Source organism: Egretta garzetta, unplaced genomic scaffold (genome assembly GCF_000687185.1).
Source record: "Egretta garzetta isolate BGI_Z169 unplaced genomic scaffold, ASM68718v1 scaffold430, whole genome shotgun sequence".
In the NCBI taxonomy this organism is placed as follows: Eukaryota; Metazoa; Chordata; class Aves; order Pelecaniformes; family Ardeidae; genus Egretta; species Egretta garzetta.
Window position 1 is genome coordinate 2030955 of NW_009258267.1, and position 18416 is coordinate 2049370.

Below are 18416 nucleotides of genomic sequence, written 5' to 3' on the forward strand. Positions count from 1 at the left end.
GTAGGTTTAGACTAGATATAAGGAAGAAATTCTTTACCATGAGGGTGGTGAAACACTGGAGCAGGCTGCCCAGAGAGGTAGTGGAGGCCCCATCCCTGGAAGCATTCAAGGCCAGGTTGGACGGGGCTCTGAGCAACCTGATCTAGTTAGTGGTGTCCCTGCAGGGGGGTTGGACTAGATGACCTCTAGGGGTCCCTTCCAACCCAAAACATTCTATGATTCTATGAATATAACCACCAGACATTGCAAGATAACCTTAGGTATTTGCTGAGAACTAGATGCCGCTACAACACAATTGTAGATAGATTTGCAAAAAAAACCAAAACCCAAAACAACAAACCACTTCAACAAAAAAAAAAAATTGTTATCCACACTAATTGATTATAATGTGTGACTATCAAAATACCAAAGTATGAAGCTCTGCATAAGAACACTAGTTCTGTATTAGTTAAACCAGACAATCTGACAATTCTATTTGATCATCCCAAAAGAAAGCAGAAACACTCAATCACTATTTTACGCTCAACATGTTGCACCTCAGGATCATCAGCCTTTTTCTCTCCCCCAGTGCAATGGGATCCCCACAGCACACTGGTCCAAATGATAACTTCATGTTGATTCATGGATGATCTCCTGTGGGAATTTCCAGCCTCTCCCCTTTACTAGGCTGGGTTTCCAGGAAAAATACAGTTTCAACAAGCCCTGGAAATAGTCTCCTTCCCTTGTGGACAGACACAGCCCAAGATCCAGGAAGTTTACTCCAACCCTGTGAAGATCTGACCTGGAATAACCACCACAGCAGAACACCTCTGCACTCAATTTCTTGTTGGACTTGCAAGGGCAGCTACCAATCTGGTTGCTTTCCTTGCTTCCTATTTAAAGTATTTAAGATCCACATGCCTTATGACACTCAACATAACCAATCACATCAGGGTCTTCCTCAATTCAGGATGATGGTCTTGAAGTCTCCAAGATCACAACTTCCTTCAAGCTGCAACTGTAAACAGCAATTACCACTAATAATCAGGCTGGAAACAAGCTTTCAGAAACCAAAGGGGATGCACACTAACTGCACAGGCTTCTAGATCTACTCTGAAGTAGTTCCATATCCATGATCACCACCTGGACTGCACGAAGCCTTGGAGAAGTCATCATCTATTGAAAAATACGGCTTCTGTCCTAAGGCAAAGGATAAAGTCATCCATGTATTGTGTCACAACAGCTACTTATCCAAAACAGTTTTCAAAGCACTAACAGCAGGATATTGGCAAAGTAACCTGTTAAAACCAAAAAGTCTGAGAGGGAGGCAATTAACAAAATTCTTCTACACAGGAGACCATCCCATCAAATCTTGGGTGACGGGAACATGAGAAATTCCTCAGTATCCTACAGAAGATGTAAGGTTTAGTCATTAACACCAAAATGTAATTTTTAACTCACCACAGTAATCTTGGGTTTGTGACAGAAAAAAAAATATAAAATTTGAGGAGTGCTTTGTTTTTCCAGCGTAGCACTGATGTTTCTGCTCAGCGTAAAAGAAACCTGTTCAGAGCTTTGTAGTACAAATCTCCACAAATAATGCATTGCAAAATTAAAACTGGAAACACTTAGATCCTTCTAGATGACAAAATGATGACACTACCCCTGTCTCTTCTGACATAGCTTGTGACCTATGGGCAATGACTGACAACCAGATCCTTTTCTAACTTCAAGTCTAATAAATGAGGGGGCACTGAAGAGATGACAGCTCAGTTTAGCATAGCCAGTCACTGTCAGATAGCAATTTAACCTTTTTAAAGGGCATTATTAAAACATTTTTCATGAATGCTGAAGCATTAATGCCACAACCGCAAGTCTGGCTTCTCATTTAATACTACTGCAACCTGTCAAGTATTTTTAGGTACTTCTGTGGTCCTTATCCTGGTATCTGCAGGCCATAAGCTGTCATGTTTTTACTCTCCGAATGGCTCATAACAAGGGATACCTGATATCAGCGAGGTCACACAGAAAGTTTTGTGGGAGACCAAGACCCTGTGCCTCTGTTCTGAGTTCTCAGCCAGTGTCCTAAGCTTGTACAAACCTTTCTGTAAGGCATTATAGGCCAAAAATAAATAAAAATTTACAAAAATGCATAATGTAAAATTGTTATTTTTATTCTTTGATGTAAAGTTTTATATTTTACCAAAGGTATTTCTATTCTTTGTTTACAAAGCCAAAAATGTATCTGGATCACTTGCAAGTCAAATAGAGATTTCAGATGAAAAAGAACAGTTTTCAATGACCAGTTACCTGAGTTACAGTGCAATATTTGATTTCAGACAGTATCGCTCTTAAGACTTTTTACAGTAAGAAATAATAAGCTTTTCAAGTTAAAACTTAAATCAGTGCTTGTCATAAGTTTAAGAATTCTCATGAACCAACAACAGGGAGTATCTTACATAACGTATACTATACATTTTTGCTTGCCTCTACAATAAATTAATACCCTGGATTAGCAAAAATATTTACAAAACCAAGATAAAACACAGTATAAAATTTTTTTCAAAGATATATTTCTTACAAGAAACAGTTTGGTACCAAGAATGAAATTTCAAGTCTTACAAAATTGCTTCTCTCTTAATTAAATTCATGAAGGTAAATAAATAAGATTGATTTATACAAACAAACATTGATATCCTCATATGGGTTTATGCAGTAAAAGCATGTATCTCTTCCTGGGAGTATCCAAGATCCTTCAGATATCTGAAAGTAGAAAAAAAAAAAAAAAAAAAAAAAAAAAAATTTGTAGTATTAACATTTGGAACCCAAAACCCACCACAGACACAGCAGAAGCATAACTTCAGCACCGCTGTCTTGTTTTTATTCAGACATTGACAATGAAGTTTACCTTTGCAAATACATTTAGAAAACATTTCATGCCCAGGAGCTTGTATGTATTACATTATCTTACAGGATACTGAAAGAATTTCTAAAAATAAATACAGATATCTACTTAACGCATCACAAATTTCTCAAGAGGTAGTATAATTATTGGCCAATTCCACCCTCCATGCACCTGACTTCAGTAGGGCTGCAGAAATGCAAGCAATGTCCATATTGGTTCAAAATTTTGAAGCTGGGCCAGAGAACGTTAGAGGGCTTTTTATCTTTAAATATATGGCATATGAAATAAGGAATATATTAGGTACAGATGTAAATAAATGCATTAATAAAAAAATTGTGCTGGAACAGCTGCTTGAAATTTTACTTTTAATAACTTATTTTGTCAAGCTAACACCAACATGAAAGCTTATTTCTTATTCCAGCAACTTTTCTACGAACATCAAATTAAAAGCAGCATTTAAAGCCTTGGGGAAAAAACTGTCATTGTTAAAGTGATGCTCTCAGAAAGTGTCGAACAACTTACTAGAGCTCATGAAATTTACATATTGCAGATATTTACTTATCTACACACTAATACTCCTAAAGTATGATGCCAGGTGGGTTTTTTCAATTAGTTTTTTTAAAAACTTAAAAACTATTCTTACAAAGCAGAAGATGGAAGGCCATTTTTGAAAAACTACCAAGTCAGAAATACTATAGCTAATTAGGTGATCAAATTTTAAGAAATTCCTCATTCTCTAGGTCATCATTTCAAATACTCACTGTATTCCTTGTTCTGTAAAAGGTGTTGGACCACAGATGCAGATAAGCACTTTGGAGTCTCTTCTGCTTCTTTTCACAAACTCGGAGAGAAGAGATGAAGAAATCTTCCCCTGTTTACCCACCCAGTCCTTCATTGGTTGTGAAAGAATGAACTGAACCTCAAACCTGGTAAGCAGAAGAATATTTCAGAAATATTGCCTCTGATTAGAAATCTGCCACACAAAATGCAGATTTTGTTTCTTATGCTTACTTTCTTGCTCTACCCAGTTCCACACTGGCACAGTATCAGATCTCACAGACATTTAGTTGTTCCTACCCGTCAAGTCAAACAAATCACCTCTGGTATTGTGCATTTAATTATATAACCCAGTCTTTCAGTCTTAAGAATCTTAGCTGTGTGTTTCACCTTACAAAGAAAAACAGCTGGTACCAATTAAGATACTAACACACAGATTTTACTGTTCTGTTAGTCACTTCCACAAATGTTGGTGTAGCTCAATACACAAATAGTGAAATAAGAATGCTTAGCCAAACTTGTGAAAATGGCTGTACAATTTCATTAACAAGAAAACAAAACAGGTTTAAAACCCCCACTAACAGCATAGTTACTGAGTAAAAAACAAGCACTTGTGTATCTGAGGCTCCTAGTGACAGGGAGAAAGGGTTTTTTTACTGTAAATTTGCACAATGTCTAGACTATGAAGCTTCGAATGTGCCAGACATCCCCAGGTTATGAAATAATATTGATTTTTCAATTCCATGTTGTGAAGGAACAAGTGAAATTAATTTAAGCATACAAATTTCAACTAAGAATTAACAAAATGTACTTCTATCATCTAAAATCTAAGCAGTGACAATTTCTCTAGTGAAAAAAACAGGGGTGCTGAAATTAAAAGGCAACCTGATGTCTCCTGACAGAACTACTGACTGCTAAACTAAGTTAACATTACATATGCACTAGTGCATTTTAATCCATGATTACACCGTAACTGAGGAAAAAAAAACAACAATTAGTAAGTAAAAATGAAAGTAACAGGCCTAATTTAAAATTTAAATTTCTAGATAAGCATTGAATTTCTAGATAATCATTTTCCCAACTAACTGACACCAAAGAGATTTTTTAAGACTCCTCTGTAAATTGAGAACGTTGCTCCAAGGGTACACTATCCTTGTCTGTCACTTCTGTGCTTCTCTTTGCGTAGCCGTATTTTCTATCGCTAAGGCTACTTTTCTTCAGCTTCAAAAAGCTTCTCGGTTTTAACGATCATCTCATCTAACATATCGTCTCCAACAAACATCTATAAACACTGTCATAACCAAATCCCTGTGTCCCTACAGAACACGACAACACAGCCTGTTGCTATGCATCTGTGATTGATATATAAGCACATCTCCGTCCACTCCCTAGGTCTCATTAAATTCTTAGCCAAGAGTTTTCAGAATTGGGATCTGTCTTTGTGCGAAAGCTGTGCAGTTAGTCTAAGCCCCAAGACTTGTTCTTCTGTACACTGGGATTGTACAAGTTGTTCTCCACAAGGCTTTTAAATACCTTTCATCTTTAAGAGCTAATTGCTCTAGATGGTTTCTCCAAAGTATGTCATCTTCTGTTTTGTTGAAGAAGATCAGCTTCACCGTCCTTAAGAAATAAAAAGAAAAAAATTAACTGCAGATTGTTTCTGTATTTGAAATGCGTTAAAGAATCGCAACATATTGCATTATACAGAAGCCTTTTACTTACATTTTGTTTGGTTTTTTTGTTTTGCAACTCTACAATCCTCAAATCTTTTTGCTACAAACCCATAGTATCTTTCTTGCTGTACCTGAAAGTCTGTTGAACTTGTGACTTCTCTTCTAAATGCCATAACCCTGTCTCTGCAGTTGCAACCACTAGTTCAGAAACTGCTGTCTTAAAAAAAATAAAGTCTCTTGATGTTACCGAGACCTGACTGAGAATACAGTATAGCTTGTCAAGTTTTATCTACTGGTTTCTCAGTACTGTTTGAGTACTACTACTTCAATTAATAGCTGGTATATGAACCCTGTACACCTTTTTAATATTACATACACCAGCTTGTAGAGGCGAAACTGGAATTTCAAGGTTATGTCAATGCTAATTTCATAAAGATGGAATCTAAATGCAGAGGAGTAAGAGAAAATTAACTCTTAACATGAAGAGCAAACTACAGCTCTGTACCAGGTTATCTTATTCCTACTTTATTTGCTGATTTTAAAATAAAAATCTATTTACCTGGAAAGCTACTGTTTACAAGCATTGTATTTGCCAGATAGTTCACATAAAAAATAAATGCTCTGTCGTTAAGGTCAGTGCTATTACCGCTTCAGATTTTTATGCTACCGTGGAGGTAAAACACAAAGACTGCCTTTAAAAAACAGAATTTACTATTTGATGAAGCCACATAAACCTAACTTCTCCTTTATCACTAATGACAGACTAATACCCTGGGGACAACTGATATAAGGCAGATGATCTGTTGTTAAATGCAAGCAGATCCTGAACTGCATCCCATGGGGCTTGAAGTTACTGTTGTTTTTTTCCACTCAGGCACAGCTCTGAGCAGAGAGGCCACGTTGCTGTGGTGCCAGAAGCAGTAAGTTCAGTGCCGTACTTGCAGGATCCTGGAGCATTGGGGTATCTGGCACAGAAACACACGGGGAACCACATGGGTACCTGTCAGGGCCAGCACTGAGGCTGAGCTAAGCCTGCTGGTCCTGCACACTGTAGAGTCCTGCAATTCCAGTTCCATAACAAGGCACTCCACTACCCGGTGTCCCTTTTACACGTGGCCGACCTTGCTTCTAAGAGACAAGTGCTAGACACAGTAGGTTTTTATAATGCGGCGCTGAAACTATTAATTCCCATCACCTCATCCTCTGCACCTTGCAGAGCACCATCTTTCACACATGCGCATCGTATGTGTATGCTAGGGCTTCTGCAGGCAGTTCATGATCTCCAGCTGCTCTTCAACTGCAATTTAAAAGCCTATATTCTCCCAGTCCGACAATACCACATTTTTCTGACTTCTAACCTTTTCCCCTTTTGCAGTTTGGAAGCGCTTCAAGATACCAGGAAATCTCTAACAAACTACATCAAATGCCAAAGATGAGAGATCATCTTCTAGTTATGAGAAGCATGTTCATTTTCTGCTGCCAAAATATAAAACTGAGCTATGGGCATTTTATATAATACACAAGAAAGAAGTTCCAGATGCAGTACAACTCAAAATAAGCGACCATGTACAAGTTTTGGAAAACAAGCCTGGTGTAGAACAAAACAGCCCTAAATCAGCTATTCTGCATCTTTAAATACTAAAATCAACTTATTCAAAAGCTATCATGTGCCAAAAGTCTAGGTTCCCGACATGCTTCCCAAGTCCCACTTTCCTGAAAACATGGAAAATAAAGCTCACTTCAAGAATGTAGTGCTATCAAAGCTGGCATGGTGCACCACACCATCAAGTGTTACTCGGGTAGGGAAAACAGTCAATAAAAAGTGCATAGGAAAGCTATTGGTAGAAATTGGTTATTTGGAGAATAATGCTTTGAGACACCCTTACTGATACTTCCCAGTGTACATAAATATATCTGCTGCAGTCCTACTCAGCACTGTAAAGAGAACAGAAAACCCCAAAACATGGAATGAACCGGTAACAGCTTTGCTAGAAATGAGGGAGAAAACAGCTAAAAGGAAGAGGTGGAGATTTAGATATGATCCCCACCAGTACAGAAGAGCTGGTTGAGAGAATGATGACAGAAGTTTAGATAACAAGTGAGAAACTTAATCAGCCCTTTGGACGAAATAGGGAGAATCTGATATATGGGTAACTACTATAAGGGATTCAGGTTTTAATAAACTCAGAAACTGGTATGCAAGGTCTTCTGGAGATGAGTTAAAAGAGATCCTTCGGTGATTTTAATACAGAGAAAGACGAGGAGGTAGAAAAAAATTACAAAATCACCTTCAAAACCAGAGAAGCAATGATGAAAGTGGAATACTATACAAAAAGTGAGTATGAGAACAGAGTGGTAGTTAGGAATGAAAAGCTGGAGGGAAAACCAGATACAACGATCAAGGAGAATTAAGAATAGATGGCAAGCATCCTATACTTACTTGAGATTAACCCTCCACCTAGTGTTTAGTGCCTTTGTGCCTCAGCTGTCTTCAAGAAACATATCCATCTGATTGCAGTTATACACCACCAGTAAAAAGGAGCAAAAATCTCATCTTAAAAAGGAAAAAACACCATAGAGGACCAATATTCTTTTAAAATTAATACTTTGGCCAACTACAATTTGGCTTGTAAAAGAAGAAACAAGACTGAAGGAAGAGCATTATGACTTTGTGCACAAAAGGATACTGCAGACAGGAAGAGAACAAATAGTTTTCCGCATTTACCGTAAGCAAGAAATAACAGACTTAAGAGCTAACAGGGAGACTTTAAGAATGGAAGTCCAATGATCCAAGCCCATTGCATCACAGCAAATGCCGCCTAAGGAAGCTGTGGATTCCCCAATATTCGCGGTGCAGCCCCAGAGGTTCAGGAGCACTTGCCCAGCACTGCAGAGGCAGCTGCTGCTACACCCTCAGGTGGGGAGTCGGTCATTACTCAGATCCTTCCTCAACTTGTGGCAATTCGTGTTCTAGCATGTGCAACCCAAGTTTACAGTAATCATTACTTTTCACAGTAAGATAATTTTATGCGAATTCTATTTAGACTGTTTATATATAATCTCCTGTATCTAAATAGTATATATAAATACATCTATACACACACATATATATATTGAAGACACTCTTGTAGTATTTTCTCAAAAGAGAAAGTCAGGCTTAAAGAGCAAATATAAGGCCAAGAAACTAAGTTGCCTAGAGCAGTTGGAAAAATGAAGTTTAAAGTGTCTGCATATAAACAGAATCTGTACCAGATCAAGCCATTCCAGCACCTAACAAGCCTCCACAATGAGAAGGAAAAATTAATTTACTTCAACTAGTAAGAAAACAGATGTTGCTGCATCCTAAGCTAAGTGTGAGCACTGAGTTCCTGTAACAAATTGTGCTGAAGAGAGTTAAAATAAGCCACTTTGTTCATCTTTCAAGGACAGAGTAGGTACGAACATTATCTGCGCAGTAGTAGCCTTTCACACATTATCTACTACGTTTATTCTGGTTATGGACAAAATGTCAAGATTTGCACCTTTTACTGTGCTCTCCTTAGTTTTGCTTTCATATTATCACAACTATCTTTACCTGACATACTAGTTTTCACTTCCAAAAAAAAAAAAAAAAATTATTCCAAATTCACTTTGTAGTGCTTCCCAAGCATTTTGTCAGATGATGGATTGATCTTTTGGATTCACAAAGCCAGCCAGTCACTCGTTATTCACTAATGACAATTCAGGACGCTTTGGAAAAGCGAAACAGTACACAGTCTCTCTGCTCATAAAATAGGATTATATGTAATTGTTGAACAATAAACAATACAAGAATAATGTCTGGGTTTAGATTTTTTTTCTAGAAACAGATTTCTGCAGTACATGTCATCCTTCTTAGCTTTACTATGTTCAATTAATCTATGTTGTTTCAAAATGTGCTTCATAAAGACATAATGAACCAAACATCCTGTGCTTATATTGAATAAAACTCAGTATTAGAAATTGATCTCCATTACAGGAGTCCAAAGTCAAAGGTACAGGAAAACAGTAGCAAGTCTGTTGAACTGTCCTCTGCAACAGCTTTAAAGAAAACACAGTTCAGGTATATTTTTCATTTTTATACTCTCCCAAACTGCAATAGTTCACACTGACAAAAATGTAATCTGCTACAAAATTCTGCAAGATGTGATTCTAGAGGAAGATTTTTGCTAAAAGCAATGCAAGCACACTTCACACCTCTATCAAAGTAAGCCTTCACAGTAACTCTTTGCATTTCCTTCTAAAGTTGAGCTATTTTATACTCTCTTACAATTATAAATGGACAATCACATCAAGTAGAAGTACTAGTCCTGGGGTTCTGAAGGACATAAGGGGCTAAAACAACCTGTTCGCTTGACCAAGAACAAGTAATGCAATTCCTTCTGTAGATTTCACAAGTGGAGTGTAGAATACATATGCAATACACACCTTTTTATGCATCTGAATATACTTAATGCCATGCTTACATAAGTCACACTTTTGTGAAAACTGGAACTCATCTGGTAAAAAATGTGTTACTGTTGCTTAGCAGGTGAAAACAATGTAAAAGTATGCTAGCTATTCTAATAGATTAAAGAGAAGTCATAACTAAACAGTTGTAAACCTCCTCAGTCCAAAAGACAGTACCTACATTGAAAATATTTCAATACTAAAAAAGGCACTCAAGTGCAAAGCTAGTTTAAAAACAAACAAACAAACAAACTCAAAACCCCCCTCAGATTTTCTACTTGGGATCATTTGTATCACAACTAAAATCCTAAATGGAAATCAGTCCGTTTTGTTGATGGTAGCCAATAACCAAATACGTGCAAGCTCCCCAAGACTGTGAGAGACTCTTCCCTAAGGCATGCCAGCTTTTGGCATTACTTGAAGACAAATGCTTTCATACCATTTTCCTTTGTTAACTGTTTTACTAATGCTGAAGCTTGCCCATTATGTTTCATCCTTCCTTTGGATTACTCTAGCTTGGGGTTAAATCATAAGAAGCGTACATACCGGAGGCAACTAGCTTCAGTCAGAGCAAAATTCAGCAGTTTAACCATTGGTGTGAAGCCTGTGCCTGCTGCCAATAGAAAGAGATCTTCTGAAGTTTCAACCTGCGACTTCTTGAAGTTACCTTCAGGATTGCTGACAGAAATATAGTCTCCTTTATTAAAGAAATAAAAAAAGGAATGGTAAACTTTAATGAGACAAAAACAAGCTAATTAGTGCTCTGGTTTTTTTAAAGGCCCTTTCATATTGTCTTCATCTTTGTAGTATTAGGGTTCCTTTCAGAAAGGTACTATACATTTCACACAAGGATCATTCTTGTTAAAAGAAGAGATGTTCAATAAACATCTTGTCTTGATGGATTTTACACTATATGAGTACACAAACATTTGCGAAGTCATTGTTAAAAATCTATCTCCATACCTGAAATGGAAAAGGAAGTGCACCTTAAATCTAATAAAACAGACCTAATTTTCTTTATTCAAAAGTAAAAAAAGTTCTTAAAAAGAGTATATATGACCAACGTGATCAACAACAATGTGCGGTACAGTTGACACATATGAACAGTTAAACATGAACACATTTGGAGAGGAAAGCAGTCAGGAGAGCTTTACATAATGGACAACTCCTAGTTACACTGAGAATAAGCCTGTACATTTAGGGCATGGAGAATAAGGTTTATAAAAAAAAGTTTTAAGTATATCCTGATGTATAAGTAGGTAAACAGTAAGAACATCACAATACCCAGACAGCAAATCTGAAAAGATAAAGCAATCAGTGCAAAACCAAACACAAAACCCACCAACATGTACTTACCAATTTGTAGGCGGTCAAGTGCCTGTGTGAACAGTCCACAGGAATAAATTTTAATCATTAAATATATATGTGCACCATCATGGTGAGATTGTTCTTTGAAATCCAGTAGCAAAAAAGGCAATACAGGTGTGTATGGTTTTACTACCTCTGTCCCTAGACAGAAGACAAAAAGGTAGCTGAAATAATATGACAAGTACTCTACATGCAGCAAATTTACTGCAAACAAATACCAAAATAAACAATCTAAACAAATAATCTGCATATCCCATAAAAATAACACCATTGCGTGCTTTTACACAAGTATGTTACTTTCCCCTGCACCAGTTCTTATTACAGTAGCCTTCCTCTCCCAATTAAAATCTTCAGGCCACTGTACAGTATGTTATTTCTCCACTATGTAGCAATTCAAAGCACTGGAAGAAAAGATCTAGAGTCATCCCCAAAGAATAATGAAGATCTAAACATTTGCATTTCAAGTACTGCAGCTTTTTCTTTTTCAATTTTTTCTCAATTGAAATAGCAGATTTTTACTACTGCATGATTGTATTTTCTTCCGCTATAATTTCAAAAAGCTGTTGTATAATGCTAGAAGGAAAGATTACAAGAGTTGGACATCAGCGAAGAATTAGGTAGGGGGGAGGAGGAGGACAAAACTGTTTGCAACTAAAGGATATTTAAAAATTCTTCTGAGAAATCTCTCCACCATGCATAGTGCAACACAAGTACACTGACCAGCATAACCATTAATATGCAAATTTTAAAAAATATCCTTAAAAAAATAAAACAGGTATTTCTTTGACCTCCCATTTTATATTTTTAAGTTTGCTTTCTACAAAATTTTGAAGAATAGCACTTAAACTATGCTTTCCAAGATGCATTCCTCTCACAATCTCATTTTATCATTAATACTGTGCAACTTGAGTGTAAAGTAGCATTACCATGACTGCCATAAATCCCTCAGAAGAAGAAAAAAAAAAAAAAAAAAAAAGGAAAATTGAAATGTTACCCTTTGCATGCCAAAAAAGCTGCAAACTAAAAGGAACTGATTAATCATATATAACACATACACAGTAAGCTTCAACCCCTTCAAAGATGAACAGCTCTACTTCAGTAGAGAGAATGTTTTAAAGGGAGAGTTGAAAGGAAAGCCGATAAGGTCAACAGTCAATGGAAGTCACCTCGACAGTTAGCTTTCCAGCAATATTTAATCCAGTCAGTTCATTATTAAGCTCCGATTGCGATCCTGGAAGCAGAGACCTTCTAACTACAAACAGGTCATTAGTGGCCACAGACTTGGCGTTCTCCCAAAACTATGAAACAGGATTTATGTTAATATATCCATGGCTACATTCTCAATTTTTCCTACCTGCAATGATTTGTTTGAGGTAAACATGGTGTCCAGTGGGAACACGGAGATGTGTGCTCTTAGGCAACATTAAGCAGAAGAGCTTGGTGTCGTGGGTAACTTCCGTCTTAGAAACCAACTTGCATTTTCTGTAGAACAGTCCTAAAAACATTGTTTTATTTAAGTCTCAATCTGGCTTTTTATTCTTATACATCTTTTAATAAGAGATAGAGAAAGGTATGTATTTCACTATATACAGTTATAAAAAGACTACAAACAGTTGCTTCTTGTATCATTACTTATAATTATTTGTCTAATTTTGGACTAAGGACTCATTTATGGCCTTACATTAGGCTTATAACAGACTGAATCTGTAAGTTATCAGCTTTGACTGGGAAGAAGTAGAAAAACACCAAATACTGGCAGAAAGCAGAAATGCCTGTACTACACTGCACCTGCACTAAATTCACCGCACAAATGCATATATGCAGACTAAAACCAGCTAGGTTAATGCAAATAAAACATAAGCTAGGCACGGCACCACAGTCTTCAGTAACAGACTGTCTAAACCCACCCAGCATCCCAGCTATTTATCGGGCTGACCATCCTGCACTGTTGAAGTTTCACTGCTGTTAGCACAACAAGAATTTCTGATACAGCTTTGCACAAGTTCTCAGGTACACAATACTGATCTTTAACGCTTACACATGACAAATGAGGCTAACATCTGTGCCTACACAGGCAATGCATGCTTTAGCATTATCAAGAAATATTTTAGACACAAATTGGTGCCTTTTGGCTAACTAGAAATTATGAGCTCCAGTTATGTGTTCACATGCTTACTTAAATGAACTACACAGTCATATGGACAGCACAAATTTTTGTTGATACAGCTGTTTTGGAGGTGAGGACATGGGCTTCAAATACAGTGCTTTTCAACTTGTGCATCAGCTAAATGCTACGCAAAAGGTAACTGAAAAAATAAAGCATTAAAAAAAAAAATCACTATGCAAGGTCTGCATTTCTACCAAAATTTTTCAAGACACTGAGAAAGAAATCAGGGAAAGAACACTGCTTAATCAGAATACCTATAGAAAACCCTGTGTACATTCCTATTAGCAATGGGGATAAAAGACAGTGGGGGAAAAGGGAAAGAACACCCCAGAATATTTAGCTTTGTTCAGGGACAAGAGGGAAATAAACTATAACAGAGTCACCAATCCCTTACGGAAGCTTAAAGTAATGTGTTTTCCCTAGACCCGCAGCAGGCTCAGAGCAGGATAAGGCATTTACTCTGCCTCTGCTACAGCAGGGGCAATAACTGATCACTTATACTGGAAATGAGCTCTGTGGCAGAGCACTTGGCGTAAGGCTGGCCAGACCTGCACCCGTTTTAACTAAGCAGCCATCTCAACCTATCTAATCTACATCATTACATCATTTCATGGTCTAAGAGAGGATTTGAAAACACAACAAAATAGAGCGCTCTGCCCTGCTGATTACAACTGGGGACTGCAGAACGTAAATAGGGGTGAAGCAGCAAGGATGAAGTATTCAAAGAACAGGCAGGGATGGAAAAACAACCATTTAGTAGCTTGCACTCTGGAAAGAAACATGCTTACAAAGGTTAATTTAGCCACAAATGCCAAATATAGGAGGGTATTCCTCAACTCTCAATTATAATATTCTATTAACTGCCATAGGTCTGTTGCCATTGCCACTATAGGTTAGTACATGCCTACTTGGGAACAAGTGGCTTTCCTAAAGCTCTCCTAAAATACCACTGGGAATAACAAGTGCTGTATAAGGCAAGTGACAGCATACTGTAGAAATCTAGATACAAACCTGGAGGTGTAAATTGAAGATGACCAGAAATCAATTTTCCTCTTCTACCTTTAGAGGAGCATTTTTCAGCTAAGTCTTTGTTTCAGCACTGCAGTATTTTAGCTTTAACATGAAATATCAGTGCGATGATAGCACCACACTGCCTAAACAGTCTGTAACTCATGGGCTAGAAGATACTGGAAGCTCAGCCCAGCAAAGAAAAAAAAAAAAAAAGAAATCAAGCAACAAAATCCCATGAGCCACATTATCTGAGCTTCATAATTCCAAAAGAAGCCAAAAAGGAAAAAAAAAAAAAAAGGCAGAGACAAGAACCCTCTTCCCTGCAATAATCCCACCGTGTCGTTTACCATTTTCAGTGTAAAATTTGTAACCAGTCCCAGTGAATATTTTCACGTAAAGCCTCTCAATATTTGACAGGTTCATATATGAGAATACTTGAGCATGACACCCTTCTAATGACACTTTCTGCATTGAAGCAATTTCAGTGAAGTGATTTTTCTTCACCCCTCTTTTTCTCATGTTACTGAAAAACAACGGAGTCACTATTATAAATAGCTGAGCTACCCAAGAAACAGGATGAGATGCAAAGGACACAAGCTGCAACTCAGGAAATTCCAACTAGGTATCGTCTGGTCAAACACTGGTGCAGGCTGCCCAGACAGAGTCTCTGTCCTTGGAGATATTCAAACCTTGACTGGACAGCTTTGAGCAGGAGGTTAGACCAGATGACTTCCAGAGGTCCCTTTCAACTAAGTTGGTCTATGATTCTAATATTTCTTTAGGTCTTAACAGTTACAAGTTGAAGCACCTTGATCTTCTGTATTTTGCCACTGCACCAGCAGATGCTTCTTTAGCATCTCCCTGCCTTTAATCACATGCTGATTCTCTTTTAACAGGGATGGACTACCACAAAATCTGTAATAATTGTACACCATAAGCGTACGTGGCCTAAATCCTGAAGGCAGCCGAAATTCTTTCTCAAGTCGGCCTTTCTTCAAAAACAACCCCTAACGACCACCATTGCGCACGCTCAAGAGGAGGAACCTGCTTGAAGAAAATTTAAATACGAGGCGAACAAGGGGTGATGAATATTAATGTAATAGTTGTGAGACATGATAGATATGTAAACTAGCTCTGTATAAATAAAGGCCAAAAAGATGTGACCTGGCGCGCCTAGGTGGAGCTGCGACTCCCCGGCCGCCCAGCGCTGCTTTTGCTCCCTCACTTTAAATAAACCCTTGATTGGACTTATGAAGTAGTGGTCTCAGTGTTTGACCATAACACCTTTCAACTAAGTTGGTCTATGATTCTAATATTTCTTTAGGTCTTAACAGTTACAAGTTGAAGCACCTTGATCTTCTGTATTTTGCCACTGCACCAGCAGATGCTTCTTTAGCATCTCCCTGCCTTTAATCACATGCTGATTCTCTTTTAACAGGGATGGACTACCACAAAATCTGTAATAATTGTACACCATAAGCGTACGTGGCCTAAATCCTGAAGGCAGCCGAAATTCTTTCTCAAGTCAACAACTCTTTCAAAGCGAGTACTGCCTGACAGAGGGCTTATGCAAGTTTCCAGTTAAGTCTCCATTAAATGCAAGACAAAATGTAAAGGAAATTCTAAGAATTGCTGCAGCTCAAGTGACCGCTGCCATTGCTTCCTTGCTCTTACCTCCAACAGCACCACTAAAGGGAAAGTCAAGCCAGTAAAGCTGGCTGAACTTTATTCTTAACTAGGGGTACAGTTAGAGAACAGACACCAATTGCTGGACTAAAAAAAAAAAACCAAACCCAAAACACAGGCTTGAGAGGGTCTCAGTAAGCTAGCCTGTCCGTTCTCCTTCACCAGTGTTCTCTCAGAGTAATTCAAGGACCACTTTGAGTATTTCAGTAGTTTCATCTAACGAATTACCATCTTCCAAGTAACTTATCTGTACTGCAGTTTCCTTATTGCAGCATTACTATGCCAAACATTCTGCTATTTCCAGATACTCTGGATTAAAAACCCAGCCAACGAGTTCAAAACAGATGGAGACTTGTTACAGAGCGCTCTTTGACAGTGCAGTCAATTGCTGCCTGACGGAACAGCCATCACCATTAACCTTCCCTTCTTCAGTAAGTACAGGATCACAGCCTGTCAATTCAACCACAACACAAACAAGAGCATTTTAAACAGGAAAAGCTTTCAAACAAACAAAGTTTATCCACAAAATACACTTAAAAGTTAAGGGTTTAAATAAGATGTTCCAGCTCAGCCACACTTCTTTCTAATTGGCTTTGTTTCCAAGGGTATAAATAAACGCTACTAGGAGGGTTAAGTATCTAAATACATGTAGTTATGCCTGGAGATATGCATCCAGGTTACTAAATCTAAGATGCATATGCAATTTGTGCATGGACTAAATTAGCATCAAATTCATTACATGCCATGGTACTTTTCTGCATAAACTTGTTTTCTTAAATTATTCAAATACCTACTAGTGAGTTATCCACTATAAATGCTTGCAGAGACATGAAGTAAAGCCTCTGACATGGACTAAATCTTTCTTCGTTAATATTTTCTCATGTCTTCCATCTAACATCCTACAAAATGCTTATTTTGATTAAGCAAACATTTCAGATGTACCACAAGAATTCCTACAGCCCTGAAAAATGAAAGGCAGCAATTCCATTTCATACCAATCTTGAAGTAAAGCAAAACATCAGCAGCTCTTCAGCTATATGATTCAGTTTTTCCACAGAAACAACTAGCACACTAATACAGAAAAATCAAAATATATGTTTTTACCAACTAAGATGAACAAAGATAGCTGAAATTCAAGTTCAATTTTTAAAAAATAATTCCACAGCAAAACCTAGTTTTTAAACATTTTTCCAGTTGGTGTCTTTTAAACAATCTTTGATAAACTGAAGATCCACGTAACAGCATTACAGTGCTTGCCTGTCACCTCCGAAACTTGGCTGCAATTCCACCTTGATACAGAAGCATGATATGAAATGGTGACCACAACCTATCCCTTTATGAGTGGGTTTCCACGTCATATTTCCCAAGAAAGGTACCTGCAAGAAAATCATGTCTTAACAGCTACGAGAAAAACTGCACTCTGCCACTGTACTGTGTGGTTTGTGTTGGGTTTTTTTCTTTTTTTTTTTTTTTTTTTTTTTAAATGTGAAAGTTCTCCCTTACTTTTTTTAATACTGTATTCAAATTTCACAGGATACTGGCACTACGACCATTAGTTTTTGTTTATGCTTTGTAATGACCTGTTTCATAACAGCTAGCTAAGAGTAATGTCACCAACTTCCCTACGCTGACAATCTAATTATATTGAATTGTGCTTTCTATGCAATACTGTTGGGTATAAGTAATTGGTCCTCCAGAAAACTAAGCACTTAACCCTTTTTAAGGAGCAGAAGCAATATTGAATACTCTTCTGAATCTCCTGATCCATCCTAAGATAAATTACATTAAAGTTTTTTTAAAATCCCCCTCAGCTTTGAAGAAGTCCCACAATTTTGTTCTTTCCTCCCAATTAAGTAACAGATACACTGGCCAAAATGTTAATCCAATAGGCAATTTATCTAGGAGTAGGCCTTGCCCAGCCTAAGGGGGAAAAGAGTAGGAGCTTATGCTAATTGTTTCTTCATAGCATAAAGTTATCATAGTCTTCCAGCATCATCTCTGCATTATGTCATTGTCTCTGAAGAAGAGCTTCATCACTTTTTTGTAGAATTTAAATTGGCTGTTGTAAAAACAAAGATTAAATAACTGAAAAGTATAGGGCTTGGGGGGACTTGGTAGCCACCCCCACCTCCCTTTACAAACTCATTCGTGAATGCTGTCATAGAAACAAGTAACAACAAAATAAAATCAAGTAAGTTTTCAAGTGTCAGTCCTGCCTGGTTTTCAGACCTTCTTCCTTTGCTTTGAATGCAATGGAAATGTTTGAAATGATCGATACACAAGGAAATACTACAGAAAAACTCCAAGACAAGAAAAAAGGAAGGAATAAAACATCAGTGCTCCCATAAGCACTTACTGTTGACGGCCTCAGAATAAACTTGCC

At 37.5% G+C, this 18416-nt stretch overlaps 1 protein-coding gene across 3 annotated transcripts in view; it reads right to left on the reverse strand.

The window, feature by feature from the left end:
* Nucleotides 1-2171: 2171 nt before the first annotated feature.
* The window catches only part of LOC104135460 (cytochrome b5 reductase 4), a 38955-nt gene continuing 22710 nt past the window's right edge, over nt 2172-18416 (reverse strand). For all 3 annotated transcript variants that reach the window (XM_009649117.2, XM_035903836.1, XM_035903824.1), the window contains 6 exons: nt 12524-12664; nt 11158-11310; nt 10348-10498; nt 5195-5281; nt 3646-3810; nt 2172-2742 (listed from right to left, as the gene is read on the reverse strand). In XM_009649117.2, the coding sequence (XP_009647412.1) occupies nt 2688-2742; nt 3646-3810; nt 5195-5281; nt 10348-10498; nt 11158-11310; nt 12524-12664 (752 nt within the window). In that variant the 3' untranslated portion in view covers nt 2172-2687. The remainder of the gene's footprint in view (nt 2743-3645; nt 3811-5194; nt 5282-10347; nt 10499-11157; nt 11311-12523; nt 12665-18416) is intronic.